Genomic DNA, 25016 nt, shown 5'->3' with positions numbered 1-25016 from the left:
AAAGCTTTCTTTCTATTGTCTATAAGCTGAAAAACCCTGTATATTTACCATCTTGATTACAGAGACAAGTTTTATGTTTTTTTCTTCTTTTATTAAAGTTTTCCTCTTTTTTAGAATCTAATTGATTTTTTGATTATCTTTTGTAAAACTCCAGGGGAGGGAGTCTGCACTCACCAGGGAATTGGTGGGGAAAAGATCTGGGAGGAAGAAAGGAGAAGGAAGAATCCCTTTGTTTAGATTCAAGGAGCTTGAATCTGTATATTTCTCCAGGAGCCCAGGGAGGGAACACCTGGAGGGGAGGAGGGCGAAGGGAAATGGTTTATTCCCCTTTGTTGTGAGACTCAGGGAATCTGGGTCTTGGGGGTCCCCAGGGAAGGGTTTGGAGAGACCAGAGTCTGTCAGGTGCTCTACCTAAGTCCTGATTGGTGGCAGCCTATCAGATCTAAGCTGGTAATTAAGCTTAGGGGAATTCATGCTAGTACCCATATTTTGGACGCTAAGGTCCAGATTTGGGAATTATACTATGACAGGCCCCCCATTACAGAAGGGATATGGACAAATTGGAGAGAGTCCAGTGGAGGGCAGTGAAAATGATTAGGAGTTTGGGGCACATGACTTACGAGGAGAGGCTGAGGGACCTGGGGTTATTTAGTCTGCAGAAGAGAACAGTGAGGGGGGGATTTGATAGCAGCCTTCAATTACCTGAAGAGGGGTTCCAAAGAGGATGGAGCTAGGCTGTTCTCGATGGCAGATGACAGAACAAGAAACAATGATCTCAAGCTGCAGTGGGGAATGTCTGGGTTGGATATTTGGAAACACTATTTCACTAGGAGGGTGGTGAAGCACTGGAATGGGTTACCTAGGGAGATGGTGGAATCTCCATCCTTAGAGATTTTTAAGGCCCAGCTTGACAGAGCCTTGCCTGGGATCATTTAGTAGGTGTTGGTCCTGCTTTGAGCAAGCAATTGGACTAGATGACCTTTTGAGCACAGATAGGGAAGGCTTCAGACGAACTGAACCTCAGGTTTCCAGGCAGGTACTGAGGAGCACCATTTAAAGTGTGTGTGAGAGACACAGAGAGAGATGTCAAAGTTAATAGCATGTTTAAAACAAACAAAATGCACAGTCAACCTGTGGAACTCCTTGCCAGAGGATGTTGTGAAGGCGAAGACTATAACAGGATACTGGGCTTTGATGGACCTTTGATCTCACCCAGTATTTCTGTTCTTATGTTCTTAGTTTTGCTCCCCTCCTCTTCCCCTCTCAGGCATCCCACCCCCAGCAGCCTGACCCTTCTGGTCTGTGAGCCCCTACATCCATCGTCTCCATACAAATTTGAGTGAATGGCATTCTGACCTGGTGTGTGGGGTAACAGCACCCCGAGGGCTTAACCCGGTCAAAATGTGGTTGAGCTGATGACTGGGTGGCCCGTCAGCTCAGCACCTTGTGTCTCTAGTGTTGCCTGTCCCCTGCCAGCCCAATCAAATCCAGGCTCCTTTCTCCCACACCAGCTAGACAGGGGTGAGATATGTTTAAAAATTAGATGTCCTTCCCTGTTACTAACTTTTAAAAGATAATTTGCTTTTTACCTTTTTGATTTACATTTGACTGTGCCAATGAAAATAGATGCTACTTTTATGGTTTCTTATAGTCAGTTTATAATCCATTTCACACTCTGATTCTCCCACATTAGCATGGGGCTGCAGTGTTTGGCTTCGAATACCAGGAAATTAAATTCTTTTTAAAATAAGTTTTTTCTTTTTTTTTAAATTTCAGGGAAATATTTGTATTGAGTTTTATAAAAACTCTTAATCACTTTCCTCCAAAAACAAAATTTGAGGTCTCAGTTGAGAGAGACTGCATTTAACCTGTAGAAGTGCCAGTGTACTAAAATAGTAATGCACTTCATTTTTGCCTCTCTTCTCTCTAGTTAAATTCTAGAATTAAACTATAAGATAGTGCAAACCAGATGTTATTCTAACAGCATTGTGAGGCGTTAGAGAAAAAGCAGCATCATGTGCACGGATAATGAAATGATAGGGTTTTTTTGTGTGTGTGTGTTGCGTATATATGCTACAGATTTAGAAACTAGTGCTGGAAGGGGAACAGCTAATCTGAACTTCAGATATTTGTGATATTTTGCTGGAGCATACTGTACATGCAGTAAAAATGTTTAAAAACTGTAAAACATTAGTTGCAATACATATTCATTTATTCCATACAAATTTCAGTTTTAAAGTTACAAAGCTCAGCAAGGGACTATAATAATATCTTGTGGAATAAAGGGTCAAATGGTTTACTTTGGCTTCTTAGTCCCTCTGACTAATTATCCAAATTCATTATTCTTTGATTAACAGGGAGAATAGGAGAAAACTATTCTGTTGTTTCTGAGAAGAAAAGTCACAGAACTTACTTTTCTTCTTCTGTTCCTGCCTTCCTTTACTTTCTGCAAAGACTAAGGTATTGTTGTACTCCTTATTTTAAATTAATATATAACAACATCATATTTGGGTGGTGTAGGAGTTGGCTTTCCTCTTCAGTCTGATTTGGTGTTATTTTCTTGAACTTGTTTTTTTCAGAGTTCAATCTTATCATGCTTTAAATAACGAATGGTGAGAATATGGGATAATATATTAGAGGTCCAGGGAAAATAGATTTAATCTTTTACCATGTGACAAGTGAGTCTGGAGATGGCTTTCTGGACTTGCACGTAGGGTTCTCAAAGACATCCAGAGATAGTGGGGTTCTGGTTACAAGTAAACTATGTTTTCTAAATGCAAATAGTGAACATTCAACCTGAACTCTGAAAGTCCAGCTGCTGTTCTTTTTGACTTTGACATAACTAATAAAGATTCTGCAGTTAGAATTTCATTGTACTGATGTGAACCAGGATAAAATGAATCTTGGAATATGTATGAGTATAGTGTGTGTGTGTGTGTGTGTGTGTGTGTGTGTGTGTGTGTGTGTGTGTGTGTGTGTGTGTGTGTGTGTGTGTGTGTGTGAGAGAGAGAGAGAGAGAGAGAGAGAGAGAGAGAGGAAACAAATGCAAACTGTAAAGAGGAGCAATAATAGTCAACCCTAGTTCCTGCTTCCTCATCCCAAACATGAAAAACCAGATGATCATGTTGACAATCGCCTATTTGCTGTTGAACTCTTCTAGTGTACCAATGTTTGCAAGAGGTGTTTATTTGCATACTAAGATCAAATATCTGTACTCAACATGAGCTTTTCGTTGCAGTTTGCAGAAAGGTCAAACTAAAGCTCACCAACTCACGGGAAACAACTGCAGTCCCATTGTGCTTTTGCAGAGTATTCTTTTCTTAAACCCCTATCACCACCTCCTCCATTTCTTTGGCTTGTCATGAACAGCTCAATCAGAATAAAACCCAATACTCCTAACAAGAAACAAGCCTTGTGAGGGGAAAAAAATCACATTCTTGGCAGAAATAGTTCCCTTATTTAACTTAATAGCAGGCAAGTATGCATGTCAAAAAACACACTTGTTTGGTGTGAGGTATGCGATAGCTGATCAGTAAAGAAACTTAATTGCTGCTCAGGGTTTAGGTCACTGTTCATTCATTCATTTATTCCTGGAGCTATGAACTATTCATATGTTGCCACAGTATGTTACTTACACAAGACTGATGGTGAAGGAAATAAGAGCTTAGATGCCTCACAGATATAGACATTGGGGGATTAACATGTCTACTTCATTAATATATATGTGCATACATTAATGTTGGAGTATTGAAGTTGTTTCCAATAAGATCAAAATAGCTATCTTTCTTAAGGTCTGCTGTAGCCATTAAAAGTATTTTAAAAATCAGCATTAGCTTTATCAGTTTCTTAATAGTTTGACTTTTCTCTGTTTCTTTTTGTTTGTCAGTAGGGATCAAAGTGCAGACAAAACCTGCCCTTATTCTGATGCTCAGTTTTCCCTTTATTTTTCCCTAGTAGGTCTTTCCTATCCATCTGCTTGCTCTCACTGAGCATATATGATTCTCTATGGATTGGCATGCATGCATACTATGAGTGATATTTCTGGCAGCATATCCCCTGTACATGGTACTAGGTCTGACCTTCAAAAGTGCTAGGCATCCGTAGTCCACATTTACTTTATCTGGATATATGGGTGCTGAGCACTATTGAAAATGAGGTCCCCCATACCTAATTTCAACTAGCCTAGGAAATGAAGTTGTAATTTCTTAGGGTTCTGGAGACTATATGGATCTGTTACTTGAAAATAGGTCCCCTAATGAAACAGCGCACCCTCCTCCACACCGTACTGCATTGCCACTGCTATTTGTTTGTTTAATGATCTAGCATTCTGGCCCTGCAAAAGTCGGTTTTGACATTGTTAAACACTTCAGTACCAATCTTTATTGGAGCTCTTTAAAATATATTTAGAATGTGTAAACCACTTTGATATATAGAAACACGCACCCTAATGAGATTACATTAAGTATCCTAATAAGATCAAGGCTTGAAATTATGCTTTTCCGGATTTGGATGATATAAATTAATTTTGCTTTAAACCAGTGTCTGTGTTCTAGTTCAGTTTAGATATTGGTTTCAAATATTCTCAGTGCAATTTATTTGGGCATCTCTTTAAATAAAAATCTTCTCTCAATTCTGCTATTAACTTTTCCTCTCATTCCAAGACACTGAAGCTACAGATTATCTTGGCATTGTTGTAATTATTAAACTAGCAAGTAAATTATGAAGAGAAAAACAGTGGCTGATCACTGAACCCTGCTGACGCTGGTCTTTCACTTCTCGTTTGAGTCTAAAAGTAAAATATAAAATTAATACAGTATTATCAATTTAGATTCCTTGTGAACAGAAATCCTCATCACAAAACCATCATACAGAGAAAGTGATTTCTCTTCAGAAAGTCTCTACAAGTACGTTTGAACCTAAAATATACATGAAACTTCTAGGACAGCCTAAATTAATTGTTATTCTTAGTAACTGAATGGTGGTGGCTGAAGTGTTGGGTGGGGAAGTTCATGTACAGTAATATATCAATAATACCCATGTGGTAATTCTTTTTAGTCCATTTTATCCACTAGTCATTGTTGATTATGATTTTGCTGCCAACTGTTGCACAGTTTAAAGTCAGAGGGACTGCAAGAGCAACTAGTCTGACCTGCATTTTTCACCACCCAGCACCTGCATGCTAACCCAACAGCTGAAACTAGACCAAAGTATTACAGATCACAGAATTCTTGCTTGTTATGTACCACAGGCACAGAGAATAACTGTATATTGTTCCTGTGGTATTCAGTGATCTATTTTAACATAGATGGTTATTACACGATACACAAGTGTGTGTGTGTGTGTGTGTGTGTGTATGTATACATATGTATGTGTGTATATTACGGCTGTCAAGCGATTAAAAAAAGAATCACAATTAATTGCACTGTTAAACAATAGAATAACATTTAAATATTTTGGATGTTTTCTACATTTTCAAATATATTATTTTCAATAACACAGAATACAAAGTGTACAGTGCTTACTTTATATTTATTTTTGATTACAAGCATCTTTGCAATGTAAAAAAATCAAAAGAAAATACTGTTTTTCAATTAATCTAATACAAGTACTGTAATGCAATCTGTTTATCATGAAATTTGAACCTACAAATGTAGAATTATGTACAAAAAACTGCATTTAAAAATAAAACAATGTAAAATTTTAGAGCCTGCAAGTCCACTCAGTCCTCCTTCTTGTTCAGCCAGTCATTCAGACAAACAAATTTGTTTATGTTTGCAGGAGACAATGCTGCCCCCTTCTTGTTTACAATGTCATCTGAAAGTGAGAACAGGTGTTCTCATGGCACTGTTGTAGCCAGCATCACAAGATATTTACGTGCTAGATGTGCTAAAGATTCACATGTCCCTTCATGCTTCAACTATGATTCCAGGGAACAGGCATCCATGCTGATGATGGTTTCTGCTTGATAACAATCCAAAACAGTGCGAACAGTTGCATGTTCATTTTCATTATCTGATTCAGATTCCACCAGAAAAAGGTTGATTTTCTTTTTTGGTGGTTCAGGTTCTGTAGTTTCCGCATTGGAGTGTTCTCTTTAAAGACTTCTGAAAGCATGCTCCACACCTTGTCCCTCTCAGATTTGGAAGGCATTTCAGATTCTTAAACCTTGGGTCAAGTGCTGTAGCTATCTTTAGAAATCTCACATTGGTCCCTTCTTTGCATTTTGTCAAATCTGCCGCGAAAGTGTTCTTCAAATGAACATGTGCTGAATCATCTTCGGAGACTACTATAACATGAAATGTATGGCAGAATGCGGGTAAAACAGAGTAGGGGACATACTACTCTCCCCCAAGGAATTTAGTCACAAATTTAATTAATGCATTATTTTTTTTTAACAAGCATCATCATCATGAAAGCATGTCTTCTGGAATGGTGGCTGAAGCATGAAGGAGCATATGAATGTTTAGCATATCTGGCACTTAATAAGTTGCAATGCCAGCTACAAAAGTACCTGTTCTCACTTTCTGGTGACATTGTAAATAAGAAGAGGGCTGCATTATCTCCTGTAAATGTAAACAAACGTGTTAATCTTAGCGATTGGCTGAATGAGAAGTAGGACTGAGTAGACTTGTAGGCTCTGAAGCTTTACATTGTTTTGTTTTTGAGTGCAGTTATGTAACAAAAAATTTACATTTGTAAGTTGCACTTTCATGATAGAGATTGCATTATAGTACTAGAATGAGGTGAAATGAAAAATACTATCTTTTATCATTTTTACAGTGCAAATATTTGTAATAAAATACACTTTGATTTCAAATACAACACAGAATACAATATATATGAACATGTAAATAAATCAAAAATATTTATTACATTTCCATTGGCATTATAATGCTTAGCAGTGCGATTAAAACTGCGATTAATCGTGATTAATTTTTGAGTTAATTGTGAGTTAACTGCAATTGACAGTCCTAGTGTGTGTATGTGTGTGTTTTGTCATGGTATAAATGCCCACTCTGAACTTTAGCATCCAAAAGATGGGGTACCAGCATGAATTCCTCTAAGCTCAATTACCAGCTTAGTACTTGTAGCGCTGCCACCAACCAGGAATTCCAGTGCCTGGTACACTCTGATCCCCCCAAAACCTTGCCCGGGGACCCCCAAGACCCAGTTCCTCTGGATCTTAACACAAGGAAAGTAAACCCTTTCCCTCACCATTTCCTCTCCCAGGCTTCCCCTCCCTGGGTTACCCTGGAAGATCACTGTGATTCAAACTCCTTGAATCTTAAAATGGAGAGGACAATTCACCTTCCCCCCTCCTTCTCTCTCCCCCTCCCAGACTCTCCCTGAGAGAGAAAGTAATCCTAACACAGAGAGAAATTAACCTTTCTCTCCCCCTTCCCTCCTTTCGCCCCACCAATTCCCTGGTGAATCCAGACCTCGTCTCCTGGGATCTCACACCAGAATAAAAAAAACAATCAGGTTCTTAAACAAGAAAAGCTTTTAATTAAAGAGAGAAAAACAGTAAAAATTATCTTTCTAAATTTAAGATGGAATATGTTACAGGGTCTTTCAGCTATAGACACTGGGAATACCCTCCCAGCCTAAGTATATAAGTACAAATTAAAATCCTTTCAGCAAAATACACCTTTGAACTCCTTCTAGCCAAATACACATTTGCAAATAAAGAAAACAAACATAAGCGTAACTCACCTTATCTACCTAGTACTTACTATTCTAAGCACATAAGAGCCTGGATTGGAGAGAAACCTGGTTGCACGTCTGGTCGCTCTCAGAACCCAGAGAGAACAACAACCAAATTCTAACAGCACACACACCAACTTCCCTCCCTCAAGATTTGAAAGTATCCTGTCCTGATTGGTGCTCTGGTCAAGTGACAGCCAGGCTCACTGATCTTGTTTACCCTTTACAGGCAAAAGAGATATGAAGTACTTCTGTTCTATTAACTCTTACTTATCTGTTTATGACAGTGTTAGAGAGCTATATCTAGATCTAGACATATATAATTACATTTGTGTGTGTTAGTACAGCACACACCCCTATCAGCCTGATATGGAAGATGACATCCTAAGGAAACTCTCCAAATTCCTTCAACTTTAGCAGTATGTATTGATTATTCACAATAGTATGACCAATTATTATTTATTTGTATTATTATAGTACCTAGGAGCCCCAGTCATGGATCAGAATCTCAGTTGCTAGGTGCTATATAAACACAGGGAAAAAAATGATCCCTGCCCCAAAGTACTTACAATCCAAGTAGAAGGCAAGAGACGAAAATATAAATAAATATATACATACACACGGAGATGGGGGAGTATAAGGAAACAATGGAACGCTATTGATCAGTATGTTAGGCACTGATATCAGTGCACCAGTAGTCTAAACACTGTTAAGTTTTAAGTATCAGAGGGGTAGCCGTGTTAGTCTGGATCTGTAAAAGCAGCAAAGAATCCTATGGCACCATATAGACTAACAGATGTTTTGGAGCATGAGCTTTCGTGGGTGAATACCCACTTCCTCAGATGCATGCATGCATCTGAGGAAGTGGGTATTCACCCACGAAAGCTCATGCATGCATCTGAGGGAAGTGGGTATTCACCCACGAAAGCTCATGCTCCAAAACGTCTGTTAGTCTATATGGTGCCACAGGATTCTTTGCTGCTGTTAAGTTTTAGGGTCAGTCAGTATACGAGTAAAATATTTATCTTTTTGCTTTAATTTTTAAAATATTAATGTTCTGCTTTCTCCTCTTTAAGCTGGCCATTGGGGACATTTAACACATGCTTCCTTAATAAAATTGTTCTCCTGTCTTAATTATTTCAAGTTCAGACATTGATTTTTTGCTTAGGACTCTTTAATGTATGCTGTATTTTAGAAAATTAACAGTAACCATAATACATCCATCTGACATAGATTAGAGGTTGATTACAAATAAAAATGTTATAAAGTGCCCACCTCCCCACTCAGAAGCAGCCCTTGCCCAAGGCCTTTGGGGTTTGCTTATTTTACTGTTTATCAAAAACATAATTATCTTGATGGAAAAAATGCAGAAAGGGCTCATCAGAACTGTTAGGAAAGAGCCAAAGGTTTGTTTTTGTTTTTTTTTTTGTGGTGAGTTTTACATGATGAACTTGACAACATTTTAAGAAGTGAAGTGTTTGTGGTGTTGTCAAGGCTGAATTCCCCACTTTGTCACTCTGAGTGCAGAAGGTGGGGGCCTGCAAGGATTCTAAAAATTAATGCTTGCCACTCCAGGCTTGTATTACGCTCCCAAGGTTACAGCTTTTCTCTGACCTTGTTTTGGTAAATGCTGCCACCAGCCAAATGCAGAAAAAAACTTGGACTCAGGAAGGAGTTCTTGGGAGTACCCTGTGGAGTACCCTCAAGCCCTTTCTCGCACACCCTCCGGGGAAGAGCTGAGCAAGAAAACAAAGACAATTGGCTGTTGCTACCAGCTAATCAAACAGCATATGCTCAAACTTCTTAGGACACCAGAAATCCAATCCTGTTCTTAAAAAAGGTAAATTTTATTAAAAACAAAAAGAAAGAAAATACATCTGGAACTCAGGCTTTTGCTAGATTTTAAAAGAGCAATTCTAAAAATCAAGCACCCAAAATAGCTTTTTTGAGGGTTCAGCTTAAAGGTTACAAGCAAACAAAAGCATCTGGGGTTAGCACAGAGGAGTCCACAAGCCAATAAAAGAGAGAACCCTAATCTTGTCTTTTTAGATATTTTTTAATTTTACTTACATATCTGAGGCTCCAGATAAGCAGGTTTGGTGGTATGACTTGATAATCATTTATAATCATACCTGGCTTAAAGCTGGTTACAGCATTGCTGCTCCATCCCCCTGCAGCCCAGAGAACAACAGACAAAGGGAAAGTTTCTTTCTTAATTTTAAGAAGTTCTACTTTCCCATTGGCTCTTCTGGTCAGGTGCCCCACTCCTTTTCTTTTACCTTTGGGCTTGTTAACACTTTACCTATAAAGTAAGCAGAGAACAGACCAAGAGGGATTTTACAGCTAACTGGCTGGCCAAATGTCCATCAAAGGGAGCTACCCCATCCCCGTTCATGTATCACAGTTGTAATGACGTAAAGAGGTTGTTCTAGTTAGGCTTTCAGATAGTCTGAATAAGAACTGGTAAGTGTTGATTCATTACACTTAATTTTCAGATATCTGTCTATCCTATCCAACTACACTGCAGATGTTTACTTTGGCGATTGCCTTAACTTATGAAAAAACAGTGCATTCTGCCTGTCTTTCTGGCATGCAGCAGTGCACCCAGTGTAAAATCAATCTTGTATCTATATTTCTCCAGAGTACCAGGCATGGATTGTATCAATTTTTTTTACTACTTTGTTTGCTTAAAACCTTCATACCAAGCTTTGGAGCAAGAATAGTAATGACCTTGAAAGTTAATTTTCCAATATTCAATTCACACTGTAACACAAAACATCCCCTTCATTTTGTCTCCTATTTCTCTCCCCTCCTGATTATCACTTAGTTTACAGTAAAACTTTTTGTATATGTTATACATTTTTTCTTTTAAAAAGTTGCACATTTTTCCTTTATACAAGAAATATTTTAATTAATACTTTTTCATTTTAAGAGGCCTTTTGTCTTCATAAACATATAAAAAATTTCTATTCAGTGAGACCAATGTAAAGTTTAAACATCTATGAAAATATAAAAGGTAACTTAAAAATGTGTTTTGTCTTGGAAACTTCTGGCCAGAAATCCCTTTTGGGAAAAGAGGAGCATATATAGTCAGTTTTAATATTTTTAATGCTTTTCACTTTGTGTTTTATAGATTACATAAAGACTTCTTATATTAATATATATTCAAGATTTGGGATTTATAGTTTTTCTCATTTACCTTAACTTATTTGTCCTTAGACACTTCCATCTTCTTCTGAATTTACAGAATCCTAGCTATTGTGCATGCAGATGGAGACGCCTGTTCTTCTTTGAGTGCTTGTTCATGTCAGTTCCATTCTAGGGTGTGCATGTGCCCATGTGCACAATTGTCAGAGACTTTTGCCATAGCAGTATCTGTAGGGTCGGCTGCTGCACCCCCTTGACTGCCACACTCATGTGTCAGTATATCTGGCAGTGCTGACCTTATGTCCTCTCAGTTCCTTCTTACCACCCATGACATTGGTCAGAATGCCTAGTCTTCCATTGCAAGAGTGTAAGCGATTCTTTCAGACCCATTGTAGGTAGTTGTTAGGGACTTAGTTTGACCATTAAATTAAGTGTTAGATAATAGTTTTAGTTATTAGAGTCCAGGCTGGGACTTTGCTGCAGAATAGGAATGCCCCATTCCCCAAGCTTTAAGCCATGTTCATTGTGTACCCGGCCAATGCACATTAGTGACCTCCCATGATAGCTGTTTGAAGTGTCTGGGGGAATTGCACAGAAAAGATAAGTGAAGGATCTGCAAAAACTTTCACCCTCGAACTCTAAAGGAATGGGATATCCACTTGAGAACATAAGAATGGCCATACTGGGTCAGACCAAAGGTCCATCTAGCCCAATATGCTGTCTTCCAACAGTGGCCAGTGCCAGGTGACCCAGAGGGAATGAACAGAACAGGTAATCATTAACTGATCCATCCCCTGTCACCCATTCCCACTTCTGGCAAATGGAGGGTAGGGACACCATCCCTGCCCATCCTGGCTAATAGCCATTGATGGACCTATCCTCCATGAACTTATTCTTTTTTGACGCCATTATAGTCTGTGCCTTCACAACATCCTCTGGCAAGGAGTTCCACACGTTGTCTGTGATGTGTGGAAAAAAATACTTCTTTTTGTATGTTTTCAATTTACTGCCTATTAATTTCGTTTGGTGACCTCTAGTTCTTGTGTCATGAGGAGGAGTAAATAACACTTCCTTATTCACTTTCTCCACATCAGTCGTGTTTTTATAGACCTCAATCATATCCCCCCCATAGTTGTCTCTTTTCCAAGCTGAAAAGTCCCAGTCTTATTAATCTCTCCTCATACGGAAGCCGTTCCATACCTTTGATAGTTTTTGTTGCCCTTTTCCTAACCTTTTCCAATTCCAATATATCTTTTTTGAGATGGGGCGACCATATCTGCACAAAGTATTCAAGATGTTGGGTACCATGAATTTATATAGAGGCAATATATTTTCTGTCTTATTATCGATCCTTGTCTTAATGATTCCCAACATTCTTTTCATTTTTTGGACTGCTGCTGCACATTGAGTGGATGTTTTCAGAGAGCTATCCACAATGGCTCCAAGATCTCTTTGAGTGGTAACAACTAATTTAGACCCCATCATTTTATATGTGCAGCTTTGACCTGTCTCAGAGCTCTCCCGATCGGACTCCACACCTAGTACTTTGGAGTCGGCATGCAGTGCACTGCCAGTGCTCAAGAAGCGGCTGAAGCCCAACGGTCTGTTGGCACCATAAAACAAGGGGGCTTCGGGCAAAGGACCCGTGTTAGGCCACGTGCCCACCCCAGAGCTACACAGGGGTACCACTGTGGTCGGACACCCTAGCCTAGCCAGGGGTCTGCCTCCGACTTCTGGGAGCATCAGGGGATCCTGTACCCTCGTAAGGCCAGCTGTGTCCAAGGTGGCCCCGGTGGCCAAGGACCAAGTAGGCGGGCTGACACCACAGATGCCAGGCCAGGCCAGGTGATGAACTTGGTTAAGGTCTAGACCTCTAAGGGCAAGCTGGTTGTGGGACCTCTCTCTAAACCAACAGAGCATCCTCAGTCCCCGGACTGAAGGTGTTGATCCCTATCACCATGGCCTAAGACCCTGGCACCACAATTTGGTCTTTGGTTAGAAGACCTAAGTCCCTAACCAAGGTCGCCATCTACGAGGCATGGGACACCCGAGTCACGATGCCAATCCCTGTTCTCACAGTACTGCCAGAGATGACTGCAGCGCATATCCCTATCGCCTAGGCAGTCCCCGCAGCATCGATCCTCCTCAGTGCGGGATCGTTCCTGGTTGCGGCACCGGTCTCTGACTCCCTGGTACTGCTCTTCAGGCAGGCACCGTTCCTTTCTCTTTCCTTACCAGTTGCTGAGAAGGGTCAACTGACAGACTCAAGCATCTGTGTTTCTGCCCTGTTGCCAGAAGGGCAGTGGTCCAATTTGGAGGCAGAGTTCAGCCCCTCGCCTGGGTGAGGTGAATCGCCAGTGGCCTATGAGACAGGCACAGCTCCGGTGGCAGTGGCGTGGCAGCAGTGACAGTACTGGAGTCCACGTGGTGTACCCATCATGCTGGTCCCGTAGTCCCACTGTTTCTCTTAGGCCACGTCAGATAAACTGCCTTTGGACCAGGCGGCACCAGCATCGGAGCACAGTGCCAAGTCTGACACGGGAGCATTGCAGCAGGCCCAGACATCCAAGGTGCCGTCCTCCAGCCCACAAGGTGAAGCCATTTGTCCTCCTGTGATACAGCAGCTTCGTTGTCTCTGGATGAGGCAGTGGCGGGCCCCTCGCAAGTGAGCAGTGCCCCTACTCCACTCCCGAAGACTTGAAAGAGCACCAGGTCCTGCTCAAAAGGGTGGCTTCTAACCTGAAATTAGAGGTCAAGGAGCTAATGAAGGAGTCCAATGATCTCTTCAACGTCACATCCTCCTCCACGCCTGCCCAGGTCTGTCCACCCACGGGTCCTGAAAATTGCCAAGTCTGTGTGGCAGATCGCCTCTTCCATTCCACCTACCTCCAAGAAAGTGGAAAAGAAATATTATGTCCCAGCAAAGGGAGTTGACTATCTGTACACTGACCCTCCAGCAGAGTCCATGGTAATGTCTGCCGTCAATGAAAAGGCCAGGCCAGTGGCACACCCAAAAATGAAGGTGACAAGTGACTGGACTTGTTTGGCAGGAAAACTTATTCAACAGCCAGCCTTCAATTTCAGAGTTTAACCATCAGGCCCCACTAGGCAGGTACAACTTCGACTTGTGGGACTCCAAAGTGGTGGTGAGAGGCGCTCTCCAGATGGCCTGGGATGCTACGGACTTGGTGGCCAGGGTGGTTGTCTGCAGTCGTCAAGAGGCGGAGCTCCTGGTTACAGTCCTCCGGGCTGTCCCAGGAGATGCAGGCTACCCTTCAGGACCTCCCGTTTGAGGGAGAAGAGTTCTTTTCGGTAGAGCAGTACTGCAAGCCGCTAGACTGTGAACTTCGAGCCCACGTCTGAGGATACTGCTTGTGAGTCACCTAGAATGGAATTGACATGCACAAGCACTCGACGAAAAAATGTTACCTACCTTCTGTAACTGTTCTTCGAGATGTGTTGCTCGTGTCCGTTCCATAACCTGCTCTCCTGTTCCTCTGTCGTTGTTGACAGCAAGAAGGAACTGAGAGGGCATAGGATCGGTGGCATCTGATATACCGACACATGAGTGAGGCACTCATAGGGTGCTACAGCCGACCCTGGATACCGCTAAAGCAAAAGTCTCTGGCGACTATGCATGTGAGCGCACACACCCTAGAATGGAATGGACATGAGCAACACATCTTGAAGAACAACAGTTACAGAAGGTAGGTAACCGTTTTTTCCTGCTGCCAGCTTTTCACCACCCAATTAGTTGACACTATTAGTCCATCAGAAGTGCCAACTGTTAACCTGTTGTTTGAATAGTGCTCAGTTAGGATATTTTGAGTTTGAGAGTAAGATGCTGCCTCTTAAAGGAAAAAAAAACATTAATTTTTTCAGAAGATTTTAGTTTTTCAGCTATTGATGATCTGATATGAAATAAAATGACTTAAGATAAGCATCTTAACTCTTTGCATATATTTTAAGTTTAGCAATTAAAAAGTTATCAATCCCAAAAACGTAATATTGTAGCTGGATTTAAAGAACCAATAGCAGAGCAAATATTGGAATTCTTTCCACAGTAATTGATTTTTTAGGAGGCTATAGCTTAAATTAAAATATTACTGGACTATTCAGGTTGTTTAACTCATTGATTTAGAATTAGTTTTCCAAACAATTTTTTAAATATTGACTGTTACTGAATTGCTACATCAAACAATATTGGGCCTAGCCATTGCAGCTTTTCTATCCAAGAACAAACCTTGATGAGATTTTGCGCAGTCACTCATGAAAGGTTTAACCATCATTGCTTTCTTTACTTGTCAATAAAAGAGAGTAGAGAGGACTGGGAACTATTGATTTAATCGATAGAAAAGATACATATTCCTAAACCTAACACATTTCTGAAACTAATAATGCATATTTTCCCTATTTGGTGCTATTGTTTGTATATCAAGTTTGGGTGTCCTAATATGATGCTTCCTATCATAAACATACATGAACTGATCTTTCTCCAAGTTATAGAAACCTTACTTGGAAAAAAAAATAATCAGGGAGTTCAAGAAATATTTGTGGCAACTGCAGCACATGTGTATAAATTACCATTTCTCTCCCCCCCCCCCGTACAACTCTTACTATAATTAGCCAGCATTAACAGCAAATGTTTGCTTTGGTTAAATTATTCAGAACATTTATTTTACTTGTCAAAGGTTAGATCAGGTTGTTTGAACTAGTAATTAAATGCAGCCTAATACTTTCGTGTTTATATGCATTATAAGTCCTGTTTCCTGCTCATTCTGTGTAATTTTATAATGTGCAAGGTTGACATTTAGAAAGCCTTTTTGACTCAAGTTCTGTTCTCTAGCAAAGGAGTCAAAAATTTTAGTTCTTATACTGTTGTTCATGTGCAGTCTCAGTAAAACCAATACAGGGATATTTAGAATGTCACAGCTGTAGTGTTTCTTCTAAAATTTTTGGTTTGTTGGGGGCCTTCTTGAATTTTTATAATTGTACATAGAAAAGAGTCATTTGGTAGCACTCAAAACATACATAGTGTGCATTTTTCATAGAGTAAGGCCAGAAAAAAATGCATCTCTTTCACTAAGAAATGGATGGAAGAAAAAAAGCTCTGTACTGTGAAGCAAACAAATGAAATGTGTATGATTTTTTTCCTCTTTGTTCTTAATGTGTTTAAAAGAACTTAGCTTTTTGGCAGGTCATTCCCGTATCACATGCAGCTGGGGTGAAAGTAACTTAAAGAACTTACCAGTGTGCCGGAGTTCTGAGCATGGGTGGGAGGGGCCTTTAAATCCGTGGGGCTGTGGCTGCAGTTGCGGTGGCTGGGACCCCAGGCCCTTTAAATCACTGCAGGAGCCCCATGATAGCAGTAGCTGCAGCGGCAGCTGGGAGCCCCAGGGCTTGGGTAGCAATTTAAAGGGCCTCGGGCTCTGGCCACTGTCGGGAGCCCCAGGCCCTTTAAATTATTGGCCTGGGAAAACTGTCCCCTGCCAGTACAGTCGGCGTAATGGACCATACTGGTTTGGTTTCACCTCTGCATGCAGCCTATTTAATAAGTCAACTAAAATACTTTTGGTATGCAAGTAAATGAATATTGAACATTAAGCTCCCAATTCTTTTGACAGAAAATAGCATAGAGACAAAAGTTTAAAAGAAATGTTTCTAAAAATTTTAAAATTCCACTAAATAAATGTAGTTAAGAGAATGGTATGGTTGTATCAAATAAACATTCACAAGTTAGGAAATGTCAAGGTTAAGCTTGCTGCTTCTTTCAGTAGATGCAGATGTATATTACACTTAGTTCTGTGCATGCCCAGCACATCAGAGCCAGAGAAATTACCTAGCAGTACCCATACAGGGATGGCGCTCATGCCTTGGAGTCGTAGACCCCAGGGAGTTGGTGCCCACGCATGGGGTGGCGCAGGTATTTCCAACCCTTTCCTGGGACCAAGTATGGAGGTTAGAAACCCTGTACCATCCTGCTCCTGGCCTCCTGTTAAGGCAGTACTATTGTCCAGTTATCGTAAGTAACTGTTTTTTATGTATGGAGTCATTGCCTATGCTGGCGAGGGAGACAGCAGGAGCCTTTCCTCACTACCTCTCTGCTGCTGGAGCCTTCCTCAGCTGCAGAGAGCTGCCAGAATCTTTCCCTGCTATAAGGAAAGACTCCTGAATCAGGGAGCTGCCAGAGCCTTTACCTTTCCCTGCAGCGGGGAAAGACTCCAGCAGCAGGGAGGCAGCAGGATGCTATACTGCTAAAAATAACAATGTAGATGGGGAGGCACTGGTTTGGCAAGTAGAGAGCCTGTAGGGTATGTACCTGGGTATATATATACCCGCAGGTTCAGGTGTATTTTTTACTCTACTTCCCTAAGCAGTGCCTTACTATCTATTCTGCTGTTTATACCCATGCTAAGGGTTTACATGGCATATATATTCCACATGCCGCTCCAAGGAGTATGCAGTATACATGTATCCTTAATTAATCCTGTTTGTCTAGTAATTGTGGCATCAAAGGTGTGCTATGTCTCTAAGGCTGTAGAAAAGTTGTGTGTTGTATTATTTGAAAAAGTCAGAAATAGTATGTGATCACTTCAATTACACTGTATTGTAATGTATATGCAAAAGAAGAGGCTTTGAGAGTGTGCATGCAAGTTTAACTTTGTCATTTCCTGACTTTGCTTTACTATTGCAATCTGACTGTCTCTTAATAGACTTTCTAGTTTGGAGGAGAAAAAAATCCATAAAAGGTGAATTCTTGAGTATACAGCCCCAGGACTTCCTATCCCACATCCTTTACAACATCTAAAAAAGGAAAAAAATCTCTCCTCTCACTGAAAAAAAAACAAGCACTGAAAAGAGGAAAAAACATAGCAACCCTTGCATCATTCACTATATAGCATGTGTGATGCACATTGAGGCAAGGGTTCTTGAGGTGCCATGCCTCCTCCACTGCACATACTTTACCATTTTTCACCATGCAGCTGAATTTCAGCCTACCTTTCCTTGGAGCATTGCTAAAATATGTTTTGAAAATCGTACCAATTGTACTGCAGGTGCTGGAAATGCAATTTTCAAAGTCTCACAATTCTGTCTAATCAAAACCAGCTTTCACTGGTGCACATTGTCACGTCACTTCTCATCACTGTCACTTCACTATTACACGCTGTCACTTCTTGATGGTAGTTCAGTTCTAATTTATTTTGCCCACTATTTTATAGATCCACCAAACTACATTTTGTGGCTGAGATAGAAAAGGGATCAGATGCATCTGAACAATATCTTGAGACTGAAAACCACATTTTTTCCCCCATGCATAAGTAACTTAAAAGCCACTGAATTGATTTTCTTAACTTACCTTTCCACCGCCAAATCACTTCTGGGTTTAGAACAAGAATGAGACACTGAAGTCCAAAAGGTAAATTTTCAAGGAGGGTTGTAAGTCACTGAAAAGAGGGTTTAGAATGAAAGTGTATTCTCAACCATAATTGCAGCATTGCTAGCATGACACTAGTGAAACTGTGCATTCCAGGCAATTTTTGTGTTTTGCAGCTTGCTAATTTTTATACTTCTGGTTGTGGGAGGTAGCTAAAAACAAAAGAATACTTTGTACCCTTATGAAAATGATTTAGGGCCACTATGCACAGTACATTTGTTTGTCTATGCATAGTATGAACTGTGGGTTGCTCTGATTGATGTAATAGGTTGTGAATACATGTGGCATACAGAAGACCTAGGATTAGAAGAAAGCTTTAGACTTTTGTTTCTGAAATGTCTACACGCAAACTGGAATTGAAATAACTAAATTTAGTTTTAATTCACATCTTTAATTTTTTTTGGTAAAAGTCTGTGTGGGGGACACACTTATTTCAGATTAAGATTATTCATTGATTTGAGTTGGATGAATGGTCTTAAATTAAATAAAAAAAATAGTTGATCTGTTAATGTGAAATAAGTGTCCATGCATAGATATGCACCAAAATAACTAAATGTGTGAATTAAAGCCAATGAAGTTGTTTCAGTTTGTGTAGAGACAAGCCCTTAGGTGAGTAGGGGAATGGAGCACAAGCCAGCGAGCATCGGTGGACACAGTATTTGATGCATCCTTAGAAGTTAACATGGTACTGTTAAACAGATTTGAAAGGTGAATGGAATGATAGCTAGATATTGGATAAAGCTAAAAGCATTTATCCCAAAATTTAGGGGGATTGGATTAAATGGGATTTGAATCTGAATGTCCTGGTGTTTTGTTTTTCAAAAACCAAGCCCCAGTCATGTTTTTGCATATATCTAATGATCAGTCTTGTTGCTGTGAGGAAAAGAAAGCAAATTATTATAGAAAAATGCTTTCTTGCATGTCTCAATTTACATTTAAAAGACTACCTTTATGCTCTATGGATTGTCTATGGGAAGGTGAGAGCCCCTTACTAATCTGCCATTCCTGTAGTTGATGGATTGCTGCAGACCTACTGACCACATAGTCACCCATTGGCTCAAAGTGGACAAGTGAAAGTTCCGCAGGAGTAAATTTCCAAAATTTAGACCGAATAATTATAAAAAAAAATAAATCTAAAACAGGATTATTTAGTTATTTCTGGAAATTGTTTCATATTCTCGTGTGCTTCTTTACAAATAGAGGTATTTCCTGTCTGACCAAATCATTGTGTCAGTTATTTCTGATGTTTCAGCCCACTGTTCTCAGAACACGGTTAAAACCTCTAAGCCAAAAATGGAACGTAACTTTGAAGTTATGTATTCTCACCATAGGGAATATCATAGTATATGTATTCACCACATTGTTTATAAATGTGGCACAGAATAAATTCAGTGTTTGAAAGTGCTGTTTTTAAGTTTATTTCTAATTTACTGCTCTATGGATTAAAACTTTATAAAAAAGAATCATAACCAGTGTGCAATTTAATTATTTTTATGAAGAATTTGGTGATATTCCTTAGCTCTAGATATTTGACTAGAAAGAATTATTTTAATTGCTTACAGAAATTACACATTTGTAACATGAAAAATATGCTTTCTCTATTTTTATTTTCATACAGCCAATAGATTGGGTAACAGAATATTAGTATCCAGTCTTAAATCATCATAGTGCAGGTTTTAAAATATGGTTTTTACTTGTCACTAAAGAATGAGTCAAGACTTTGACCTTACTTTCTAAAGGCATCTGTACACAGATGGTCAAAAGAATGTTGAGTTTGGATTGAGCTGTGCACTGGGGAACAGAGTAAAAAGTCATGTGGGGAGACACAGGTCCTCCTTCTCTGCTAAAAGCAGAGAGTTCTCCATCATTCTTAGCTGTGGAAGTGAGGGACTTGCCAGGCACAAAAGATTGAAGGAGGAGCATTTAAAGGAACTGGTACCTGGCTGTGAAGAGTCTTTGAGGTGCCCAACTTCTCTGAGAACAGATGGCATAGGAATAAGCACCCCTGTCAAGAGTCCCCTATCTGTCGCCTCTCCTCTAAAGAAAGATTTGTCCCTTGAGTCAACTCTTCCCTCTTTCCCCATCAGAAAGGTGAAGAACACCTGGTCCTGATAGTTCACCTGTCCCTTTGAGAAGAGAGACTGATAAATAATATGTGATGGCCCAAATTTTCAAAAGTAACTGGTGATTTTGAGTACCTCAGGAACACTGCAGCCTATCAATTAATCAAGAGAGACAAGTGAGAGCACATCACACCTGTGTTTTATGTGCTTGACTGTCTTTCCATTTAATTCTGGCTCCAGTTCAAAATTCTGATCTACTGATAACTGCAGCAACATGTGGAACAATGCATTCTCAGTGGCCCCTGACTGTGGAACTCCTTAAACAGGAGATCATATAGGGTCCAGGCCAGAGTAAAATCTAAAACCCTCTTTTTTGCAAAACTTCTAACAACTTAACAACATTCCTCATGTCTAGAAGAAGAGGAAAGAAGAACATTGACCAAGATGGGGAGGAAGGAGATAGAGAGCAGATAATAATTGCAACAGATGTATGAAAGTGGCTCAGTATTTGGTCCTTTAGGACTGTAGTATTATAAATTGCAGTTTATGGCAATTGCACTTGTATTGCCCCTCACAGTCCAGCAAGGACACCCACTCTAGGCTCCTAGTTCCTCAGCCGTCACCTGTCATGGGCAAAGATATGCATCTCTTTCCCTCTTGACTGGGATATTTCCAGGCTGCCCAGCTCCCTGCCTAAACTGTGAGCTCCCCAGCAAAGTCAGGCTGCCCAAGCTGGCCTGCTTTACCCTTCTCCTCAGAGATGGTAAACAGTGTAATTGCCACATAGCTCTTTCTAAGCAAGTATGTTTTATTCCTAAGGTAAAAACATTACTCAAAAAACATATAAAAACAATGAAAGAACCTGCATGCATGCTAATAAGCTTACCAGAGCTCATCCCTGACTCCAGCAAGGACGCTGGCTGGTGAACAGTCCTTCAAACTCTGCCCAGTGACTTTCCTATGATTACCAGTTCATCATTCCTTTTGCTCAGAACGAGAAACCCTCCTGAGAAAGTTAATTACTCCTTCATATGCTTTTTAAAACTTTCTTTATGTAACAAGTGCTCAGCAGACAAAAGGTTCCCCCCACCCTCAGAACTTCTCAGAAACTGAGTCTGTAACAGGGAGTTTTCAGTCCTCTCCTCCTAAGTACTTACTAGGAATTCCCCTTCACACTTTGTGTCTGCTTCGTTGTTCAGTGTAGTCTTTTGAAGCTCACAGTCTTTCCTAGAGATTGCACTGATCTTATTTCCTCCTAAGGAAGTTCCATACAGTCCTAAAATACAGTATACTCCTGTTTAGCCAAAATCCTATTTTCTGAATCTTTGCATTCTCTCTTCCTTGTCCCCCTCTGCAACAGATATCTTGTGCTGGGGGACAAGGAAGAGATTTGGATAATCTGAAAGTTAAGAAAATAGAGCAGAGATCTCTGGCCAGGACAGCGAGGAGGAGGAGGAAGAGTAGAGCCCTGCAAATCCAGGGGTAACACTTTGTATCCATGGATATCCATAGACCATTGTTGTGGATAGCAGCGCGGATGCGGATACAAATTTTGTATCCGCACGGGACTCTGCAGTACACAGTCACCTGAACGGAGTGATTGTCACCCAGCCTGCAGGCTCCAGCTTGGCTCTCTGAATCATGCAATAGCATGCTGGTCATTCTGGGAGTTGTAGTACCCAGCTTGCTTGGAGGGAGGAGGTAAATTGCAGCTTCCAAAAGGGAGTGAGCCAAGTGTCATTTTTAATGATGGAATTGTTCTTTAAACAAGCAGGAGGCAATGGCTGTGTGCATTAGAGCCACTGCAACTGTGTAGGGGTGTCCAAGCCCCCCTGGGGAGGGCAGCACTGCATAGAAGGACCCAGAATCATAGCCTCCCTGCCTAGAGCGGGGAAGGAGGTATGGCAGGGCAGGAGGTCTTGGGGGTGGGGGGGGAATTGACACAGCCCTGTATCCTGCTGCACAGTGACCTATGGAGCTGTTTAGAGCCCTGCAAATCTGCAGATGCGGATATCCACAGACAATTTTTGCAGTTCAGATGTGGATGCACCTTTTTGTATCCATGCAGATCTCTAAGAATGAGCCCCCAGCCATGCGGGAGGACACTCTACTACTGAATGGCTCCTACAGCAACGCGGGGAGCCCTCTGCAGCCCTGCTGTCACAGGGAGTGAGCATGTGGGGTCACCACAGCGGAGGTAAGAGGGCTCCCCTGTGCTGCCGCAGGACTGGTGACACCTGATCCCTGCAGGTGCAAGGTTTGGGGAAGGTTGCAGTTCTGGCAGGGCAGAGCAGAGTCCCAGCTGGGACTCTCTGCTCTGTCTCACCAGGATCACAGCCTCCCTATTGCACAGGGTAGCACAAGGAGCCCTTTGCATCCCCACTGTCATGGGAGTGAGTGAGCGGGACAGAGTAGAGACCACTGGCTGGGACTGTGAGGAGGAATACAACAACAAGCTCCTGGCTGCAGGGGAGGCTACCCTGCTGCTGAATGTCTCCTGTTCTCTTGATTATATGAACTCCTGATTTAGCCAAATAAAATCCACATCCCCTATGCTATTCGGATAATTTGGCGTATACTGCAATACATAAACATTTGCATTTTAATACAATTATCTCCTAAAATACTTAAATTTAATTCAGTATGGGTTCTCTAGGAAATTACAGGACATTGCCATAACTATCACATCTGCCCCTTGAAGCGATTGTAACGAGGGTGCTTGATTGGCACCTGAGGGAAGCCATTGACATAGTTCCCAGACAGAGCACCAGGAACCAAATTTGCATTGCCTTTAACATGAATCACTTCCGTGTCATAATAGTGTCACAGTAAGCTCCATCCCAGATCTTGGCACTGGTCCCTTCCGTTTGATGTAGCTAGAGTGGTCAATGTACACAAGGAAATGTCACCCCAATAAGTAGGACTGTAAATCACTGAGGGCCCACACTCTGGCCAAACATTCTTTTTCTATTGTTGCATAGTTTTTCTGTTAGTGATGTAATTTCTTGCTCAGGAACACTATAGTGCTTATTTTATGTACTTGATACTTACCGTAGATACCATGGTGATGGATTATGAGTTATAATAATAGGTAGAACATACAAATAAAAATGCAGAGTGCAGGGGCATTTCTAAAAACAAAAGAAAAAATTAATCAAGGAGGTGTATAACCATATTTTGTTTACATCTGTTCTATTTTTAATAAAATTGACTTAAAAGCTTAGCCTCTAAGGTATTGCAAGCTTCTGTAAAATATAAAGCCAGATGTTATTCTAATACACTTCTTCAAACCTCTTTAATATTGAGTGGGGGCTCCATTTCTGTTTTGTTTGTTATACACAAGTAATGTGTATATATAAAGGATGCTTGCAAATTCAGTTATGCTGTGGTGTAGGGTGGGATTTTCAAAAATTATGTAGCTGCATAAGTCTCATTGAAAATCAAGGCACTTTTGAAACAGCCCCCCTGTAAGGTGGAGTGTGTGTGTGGTGGTAGTGGAGGAGGTGATGGGAAGGTGACTGGCAAGCACAAGAGGTTCTTGACAGTGGTAGATCCTTTGGTCCCAAACCTGCTTATCACCTACTCCCACCACCTGTGCATTGCTCTATAAGAAAGTCACACAAAGCAGGGCTCCGTATTGCATAGAGTATGTACAGTCCAGCAGCCCCACCCCTCACCTTTAAATTCAAAGGAGCCCTCTATAACGACAGAGGTGGTGTCTGAATTTGCTCCTAAAAAACTCATTTCTGTTATGGATTGTGGTGGTGGTGAAAACAGTGCGTCCTCTACCAGCAGGTGGAGTGGGGTGAAAACAGCACCCTGCCGGCTGTGGGGGGAGAGGATGAAAATAGCACCCACGGATTACAGGAAAGCAACGCAGACGCCAGTGCTGCTTCTGCTCCGGCTGCCTTGGGCTAGCACTGGGGGCTCACAGCTTTGCCTTCAAATATGTGTTTTCACTTCCTAGCTGTAAGTGGGTGCCTTTCACATGGGGGCGGGGGTAGGAGTGGGGACAGGCAGCCCAGATGTGCCTACCTTTAAGATGCAATACAGGCACAGTACAGTATTTGCTTTTTGTGTGTTTGTCTGTTGCTGCCTGATTGGTTACTTCTGGTTTCACATGGTGTCTGATTGATCCGTCAGTCCATAGCTCTGGTGTTTGTATCTTTGAGGTTCTACTGTGTAAGTAATTTACTGCTTACTCTGATAGCATTTGTGTACATCAGTTTCTTCAATGTTGTTCTGTCAAGGAGCAGGGGATGTCCAAACATTTGTTCAGTGCTCTTGTGTAGAATAAAATGCTCTGTATGTAACTGTTGAAATCAGAATCATTGTGCTCAGAGAACCGAGCCTGCCTAGTTCCTTTGTCACTGGAGATTTCATCAGGACCTCTCACCACCTTCACATTTTCAAATTTTGTAAGATAGATGCAAAAATCTTTACCCTGCTGCTCAGGAGCTTAAGGAGGTCAGGTTCGGGGAGTAGGGGGAGGAGAAAAATGAGATGTAACAACACTTGAAAATCACACTCTGAAAAGGGAGTGGACTGGACTATAATTCTTCTCCCCTTTATTCCTCCTCTGCACCCCACTTCCCCAGACAGAGGATAGTACTGCTAGATTCTACTGTAATATCAATAATGATAACAGAGGGGAAGGGAAGTGTGTA

The 25016-nt window shown here is 41.0% G+C and overlaps 1 protein-coding gene across 4 annotated transcripts in view; it reads left to right on the top strand.

Annotated features, from left to right (window-relative positions):
* TBC1D5 (TBC1 domain family member 5) overlaps positions 1–25016 on the top strand; it is a 518872-nt gene that overhangs the window by 166596 nt on the left and 327260 nt on the right. Inside the window, exon 4 of one of the 4 annotated variants that reach the window (XM_030550914.1) lies at positions 2358–2460. The exons of 2 other annotated variants lie outside the window; for them this stretch is intronic. Coding sequence is in view for 1 of the 2 variants with exons in the window: in XM_030550912.1 (XP_030406772.1) it covers positions 22525–22546 (22 nt within the window). In the remaining variant the exon portion in view is untranslated. Of the gene's footprint in view, positions 1–2357; positions 2461–22524; positions 22547–25016 lie in introns of those variants that run through there. One more of the 4 variants, XM_030550912.1, reaches the window with a different exon arrangement.

Source organism: Gopherus evgoodei, chromosome 2 (genome assembly GCF_007399415.2).
Source record: "Gopherus evgoodei ecotype Sinaloan lineage chromosome 2, rGopEvg1_v1.p, whole genome shotgun sequence".
NCBI lineage: Eukaryota > Metazoa > Chordata > Testudines > Testudinidae > Gopherus > Gopherus evgoodei.
Note: the sequence above shows the minus strand (reverse complement) of the source record. Positions and strands in the feature narration are given on the sequence as shown.